Source organism: Staurois parvus, unplaced genomic scaffold (assembly GCF_062004578.1).
Source record: "Staurois parvus isolate SC_StPar_1 unplaced genomic scaffold, SC_StPar_1.0 ptg000170l, whole genome shotgun sequence".
Lineage (NCBI taxonomy): Eukaryota > Metazoa > Chordata > Amphibia > Anura > Ranidae > Staurois > Staurois parvus.
In genome coordinates, this window is record NW_028317966.1 from 6,479,682 (window position 1) to 6,486,796 (window position 7,115).

The 7,115-nt window shown below is 38.8% G+C and overlaps 1 protein-coding gene across 1 annotated transcript; it reads left to right on the forward strand.

The window, feature by feature from the left end:
* The first annotated feature begins 1,707 nt into the window (after positions 1 to 1,707).
* Positions 1,708 to 5,427, forward strand: LOC149462733 (uncharacterized). The gene is made up of 3 exons (XM_089676524.1): positions 1,708 to 1,888; positions 3,885 to 3,944; positions 5,170 to 5,427. Exons 1-3 carry the CDS (start codon positions 1,708 to 1,710, stop codon positions 5,265 to 5,267), a joined length of 339 nt encoding a protein of 112 aa, XP_089532650.1. The 3' UTR covers positions 5,268 to 5,427.
* Positions 5,428 to 7,115: the final 1,688 nt, after the last annotated feature.

Genomic DNA, 7,115 nt, shown 5'->3' on the forward strand with positions numbered 1-7,115 from the left:
GATATTTCACCACACACACAGGGCTGTTAAGAAAAATATAAAAAATAAAAATAAAACACATAATTAAGGGCTCATTCATACGAGTTTTCTGGACCAGTGTGAATAAGCAGATTGTTTGTGCACAAAGCCACAGGTCCTAATTTGGCAGGTGTTCAGGTGAGTAGCCCTGAATGCAAACTGTCTTTATTTGTGGTCTTACACCCCGGTTACATCGGGTGTGACTTGGCATGCGATTTGCATACCATGCAACTTGCAAATCATATGCCAAGTCGCACCTTATTGTCCAGTATTAGAGCGATCAAATCGGTGTGGTTCTGACTTGATCGGAGCCGCACCGATTTCTAAAGTAGTGCATGCACTTCTTTTGGTGCAATTTGCATAGACATATGTGTCAGATGTCTTACAAATTGCAGTTTAAATCGGCAGGTCATCCAATTTTGAAATTGTGCGACTTCACTGTAGGTCGCACAATTTCAAAATCAGCTTTGATGTGACCGGAGTTTTAGACCTGCACCCACACACCTGTCAAATTGGGACCTGCAGCTGTGTTCATATAGCTGCTGAATCTCCATAGCGTAACATACCTGCACACGTTTCTACCCACATAAAAAAACTCACACTGTACAGGCCACAGCACCCATATAAATAAGTCCCCAAACCTTATTCACATGCAGAGCTTTACTTATTAACTAAATACAGTTTTACCTTTTAGATTTAGTAGGAATCTTTAGTGTATTTTTAGCAAAAATATTGTTTTTATATTTTATTGGGGAGGGCCTTATCAGGTAGGCTGTACAGAGCTCTGTGAATTCTATAAGCTGCAGTGCCCTCACCCATGTTCCCTAGCAAATCTTTTAATGTTGGGTTGAACTCCATCAACTGGTCACTCTAGAGACAAGTGGGCACCAGGTAGGGTCTAGCAATGCTCTTCAGCAGCTAGTGATGCTGGATCAGGGGCGGACTGACCATTTGGAAACTCAGGTACTGCCCGAGGGCCCAGGGTCAGTAGGGGGCCCCATGAGATGCCCCTGGTACCTTTTTTGTAGGCTTTTTTGAGTTTGGGCAAGGACACAGGGGCCCCATGATCCCCTATTGCCCGGGGGGCCCCATGAGTTGTCAGTCCGCCCCTGTGCTGGATCCATATGGTTGGGATCCAGTGGTTGCACCAAGTGAAGAAATATCGGTGTGATTGTCAGCAGGACAGAGAGGTGAGGACTGTTATAAAAAAAAATGTGCAAAAGTTCTCATGCATCCTCAAACTACTAAAAGTGTATTTTTTTTTTTTGCGGGGGGGGGGGGGGGGGGTATTTGTTTTACCATTTAAAAGGTAAGAGGAATAGAGGGATTACATTTCAAAATAGAGACAGACAGTCCCATCAATTTAGGGACATGTGGGAACGATGATACACGTGCTTCATATAAATATTACTTCTGACACAAGTTTTCGAGTTTGCATTGAGACATAAAATCTCAATAAAACAATGCATCAGTATATAAAGAAAATACTAAACAATCCTAAAACATTGAGTGTAAATAGCACAGTGCTGAGTAAGGAAACTTATTTAATTAGTAAATGATAGGCATATGGATGGGAAAAAGTTTGGAAGGCTCGTATATTTTGAAACACGTCATAATTTTATTGTGACCAGCCAGTAGAAAAATGTGTCCTAATTTCATTTCCTCTTACAATATATATAAAAAGGCCCCATGGTGAGCTATTCAAACAACCAAAATATTCTTAAAGGTTCTGAGTTTTCAAAGAAGGCAAACCAAAGCTTAAAAGCAGATATGTCTGGGATCAAAGGTGGTTGTCAGAAGGTCCAGTGCCAAGATCCATGCAAGAACCCTCGCCAAAGGATAACAGTCTGCAAAGACCCATGCCAAGACCGTAAGTGTTGTGCTTGCAAATTGTATAGACAATACCATGTGCTGCTTAGTATTTATTTATTTAGCATTCTATAGTGAATTTCATTTTCTTACAATTTTCTATTATTTGCAGGCATGTACTCATATCAGTTATTGGTTACAATATCATCTTTCAGCAAGGAGTTACAGAAAATACCTAAAGTGGTATTAAATCCAAAATCAATAATATATTGCTGCTTACCAATCCTTGACAATGGTGGCTGCATTTGTTTTCTATTTATAGAGCTAGTTCACACTAGATGCATTTCAGTGCGCTTTTTTTCTGCATCAAAAATGCATGCAGAGTGTTTTCCCTGTATTCCAATAGCCCTAGTTCACACCAGTGCAGTCAGTTCCAGTCAGTTTCTGGTGCAGAAAAAAAAGTAGAACATGCTGCATTTATTCTGCACAGAACCCTACTGGAACACAGCAGACTCCATCAAAAGTGCACCGCAACTGCGTGTGGTGTGAACTGTAAGCAAAAACGTATCCGGAATGCATCCGGAGTGCATTTTTGTAGTGTGAACTGGCCATTAGGCTTTTTTCCCTTTATTTTCACCTGGATATCTGGCCTGTAACACACTTCTTGTCTTAGCATATCTCCACTTCACTGGAGGACAGTGGGCAGACACCTTCAGACAGCAGAACTGTCAATCTGGGTATAGGGTAGTGTTAAATACACTAGAAAATATATGGTGGGCATATGAACGTATAAAAACTGCAAACAATTGATTAGCCATAATTATCCATTCCAATTGATGGAGACTTAGTTTCAACTGGATTTGATCAAAATGAGTCAATAGTCCAGGGCAAAATATTATTGATCATTTTGGATAAATCGTCAGCACAGAGATACTTTGTTCAGGAATACAATCATAAATCAACTGATCGGTTTATGAAATTACATGGTGGAAATGAAGATGTGATTGATATTACTATCGTAAGTTATGATCGTTCCTTAACCAGGGGCGGACTGACAACTCATGGGGCCCCCGAGCAATAGGGGATCATGGGGCCACTGTGTCCTTTCCCAAACTCAAAAAAGCCTATGAAAAAAGGTACCAGGGGCATCTCATGGGGCAACCTACTGACCCTGGGCCCTCGGGCAGTGCCCGGGTTTCCAAATGGTCAGTCCGCCCCTGACCTTAACTATCTATGATAATCCGCATCCCTGTGTGTGGCATGTTGGTTGAATAGATTCATTATTCCTATTGGATATGATTGATCGGAAAATCTTTTAAATGTTTATGGAGACATGTATGGCCACCATTAAATGAACTTGGCTAACAAACTAAAGCAATAACAGCAATGCTTTTTTTTCCTTTGGAATCAAGGTTTTATATAAATGAAAAAAATCTGACCATTGTATTTCTCAATTGTTTTCTCAACCCTCTAAGTTCCACTTTTGCTGGCAAGCTAGGAGTATATCTTAAGCCAGGTTAAGCTAGGATTTCTGACTTCACCCTTACAGGCTCCTTGCTGTCTATAGATGGTTTGAAGTTCAGCAGAGATGAATTTCGATATATCTATGAGCACTGTGGGTGTACAGAAGTTGATCTACTGATCAACGTCTGTACAACCGCCCTGCGGAAAATTTCCTATTGGTCAGCGTTGCAGGCTATAGCCTGATTATTGTATTCTGATGGCCGAGAAGAATCCATACAATAGCTCAGCGAGGATGAACCGGGTCAGGTTTTACTAGTCAACCGGCTGGTTGAATAAAAAAACTGATTCATTCACGACTTGCTTTAGACTCAATGAGGGTTGATTCCACAACAGGAAAATATGTGATCGAGGTAATAGTAAACATGTGGAAACCTGATGAACTCTGGGTGGAGTTGTTTAATAAATCTCAGGCTAAATGAAAATTCTGGGAATTTTATAGCTGTTTCAATATCAATAGGCTTTAACTGGTTTATTTCACTTGTTACCAGTTCTTCTTTAGTGTATGTATTAAATATATGTTCGTGTTTCTTCAGCATATAAACCCCAGGGTCATCACCATCATCAACGTGGGAATCTCTCAGTTCGCCAACAAGGTAATACAGAGAAATTCACGACTGTCGCCAGAATTTAAGATCAACTAAATACAATTTAAAATAGGCCAATCCTTCTATTATTAGAAAAGTGACGCAACCCAAGTTGGGCACAGACTGAAGTACAAAACCTGACAAAGGTTTTATCCTTCATCACTTCAAAATGAACCATTTCTCACTCCATAGTAAAAGTAGGGTAATCAGCCAAAAATATTACACTCATTTAACAATGTATGTGTCTATAGCTGGTAACCCAGTGTTTTTGTACTAAACGATGACTCAACAGCATAAATAATTACAACTGCTTCAAACTTTGTTCTTGTTAAAACTCAATCTTCGTATACACCAAATACTAAAACTACAGTTGGAGCTTCACTGCTGCTGGCGTACAGCTGGATCAGAAAAATATAGATGAGTCAGAACTGTGCTAGGAATAACTATATTTCCTTGCCAGACTTGAGTAGACGAGGGGCAAATTAACATGATTTCAATTACAGAGATTTTGCACATCTTTCAGGAGTTAGATTTTAAGAGATAAAAATGATGGCAATTATATTTACATTTGGATATAGCAGGGAATGTTTAAACTCCCCTCTGCTTTCTTTTAATGCCTATGTCTCACGGATGTGATTTCTCTTCATTTTCGGTCCCAGAAACAAAAAATGAAAGAGAAATCCTCTCAGACAGTTGTCAATACAAATGTCCGAATTGGAGGATTTCTCATCATTCTGTCCAAGTGACAATGGTCACAAGGACAAGTGGACAGAGTAAATCTTCCCAGAGGGAAAAAAACATTAAAACCATACAAGGTTTTTTTTAATACATCCACACTCAATCCAAACCTGACAAAAATAACATTTTAGCTGTATATATACTATAAGCTTGTAATAATTATGAATTTTGTCACTAATATCAACTCCCAGTTGGCTTGGATGAAAACTTATTGATGATAATATGACCATTAAGTGCATCTTCCAACTGCTGCTGACTGATCCTTTACCACAATGTAGTTTATTTAATTCCAAGAATACAGTTTTTAAGGTAAAATTTTTTCAGCTAGCCACTGAATCGGTACACCCATACGCAAATTGATTAAAGTTTAATAACTATTTTGGGAAATTTCAGGTGCTTTAAAGCTGGATTTAAAAAGAAAAATGTGGCTATATTCTAAATATATTCTATACTTTAGGTTGAATATATGTCTAAATGTTTCTTTCTTTCTTGGCAGATCCATGCAACCCCTGCAATCCTTGTTTTGTTCCAGTCTCTTGCTGTCCTGATCCCTGTGATCCTTGCCAGGGTCAAGCAAGTTTTTGCTGTGATTAAAGAAGAAGACATCACGTGTGCCTATAGCCCAAACTACTAATTTACTTCTCTGCCAAATCAACAACACCCATCCCATTTTATTCAGTCTAGACCTGCATCATTTTTACTGCTTGTTAATGAGCCTTACTCAATAAAAATCTTTACTGCTCTTTGCAATGTATCACTTGCTCTTTATCTAATTGCATATTTTTTTCATATATATATATATATATATATATATATATATAGTGATACGGGGTACCTCAGGAATGACCACCAGCCAGTTTGGTAAAAGCAAAAACAGTTCATATATTTGGTTCATGAAAAACAAAAGACAGCTTACTTCAGCAAAGTCTATAAACAGTCCCAAAAACTGGTTTCAGAAGCTAAATCATAAGCTCACCGCAATCTTTGGTCTCACACAGGGGGTTAGGCTCCTCCATAACAAGGCCACATTGGGGGATCAACAGCTCGTGTCTCAGTTTGTCCAAGAGCTTCCACTTGCCTCTCTCTCTCTTCCCCTCCCCCCCCTCTTACCACCCCACTCTCTCTCCCCCACTCTCTCTCTCTCTCCCTCTCCCTCTCCTCTCTCCTACCTTGACACACCTGTCAATTTCCCCTTACTGCCATGTAAGCCTCCCTCACCTGGGATTTAACCCCCTTGGGACCAAAGTCCTGGTAGTCTCTGCAATGGTCTCCTTTAAAGAGACCACACCGCAAATATTGGGGAAATGTATCTACCATCCAGCCAGGACAAACTCCCGGTGTCCTGTAAAATATATATATATATATATATACTGTGATGGGGTAATAAGGTATTGAGGAATATAAAGTTTTACATTTACACATTTTATGTTTTACACATTGCAGCAGTTTAAAATGTTGATACCCTTCATTTTCCATGGTATCCAGGTGAATATTTACATAACGTTTGGTGCAGTAAAAAGATGTTGGTTTCTACTTGATATTATAGTTTAATATATGTAGCATTTATCAACTGAAATATTGCAATTGTTTTAGCACAATTAGCATAAATAGGTTTTTTTAACATAAATTAAATCTGCTGTTAATCTGAGAGGGGGCAGCAGACAATGACAAGAAATATGCTTTGCAGTAGAATTGTAGTATATATAACATACAGCCGAGTGCAAAGCAGAGTGGCATATAGAATGTAGAGCACATTGGACACAGTAGAGCTGTGTAGAGTAAATATTACAGGATTATTGGTTATCTGAGTGTGAGGTATGGCAAAGATGCAGCCTGCAGTATCTGTATCAAAAGAACAGAAAACACGTTGCTCATGTGCTCATTCCAAGTTTAATGTTTTAAACAGAAGTGGATTACATTATACAGATAATTACTTTCTTTATAGTGGCAACGCAGGCCACATGGAAAAGTGTATCAATTTGTGTAAGAGAGTTATCATTACTAACCTACAGAATACAAAACAGAGAAAGTGAATGTCAGAACAAACACGAAACTAAACATAGCATAAACCAAGCGTGACTAACCTGTATCAAGAGGAGAACAGAAAACACATGTTGCTCACCCATTCATTCCTAGTTGACTGTAAGCTGGTTGGTTGTTAGTCTCCTGAAGTCACACTACAAATCATTAGAGCTCCCTCTAGCTACAGCGTAGTAATAGCATTACTGGCAGGTTTATTCATTTACTTGCTACATGTACATGGTATCACAGATAGTACATTGAGATCTGTGAAGTGTTGTATATAGTGTACTTTGCAGTATAAAAGTGAGAGATTTGTGGAAATTATAATCATCAGCAGCATTACTGAATGACTACAAAGTTTTAAGACAGTTTAATATATATATATGGCAGAAATGTACCACTAGAGCGACACATGGAAGT

Bases quoted from the DNA above. Each gene is read 5' to 3' on its own strand.
- LOC149462733 (XM_089676524.1), top strand. From the start codon at position 1,708: ATGGTGAGCTATTCAAACAACCAAAATATTCTTAAAGGTTCTGAGTTT. The intron at 1,889-3,884 runs GTAAGTGTTGTG...GTGTTTCTTCAG, and splicing joins CAAAGACCCATGCCAAGACC to CATATAAACCCCAGGGTCAT. The intron at 3,945-5,169 runs GTAATACAGAGA...CTTTCTTGGCAG, and splicing joins TCTCTCAGTTCGCCAACAAG to ATCCATGCAACCCCTGCAAT.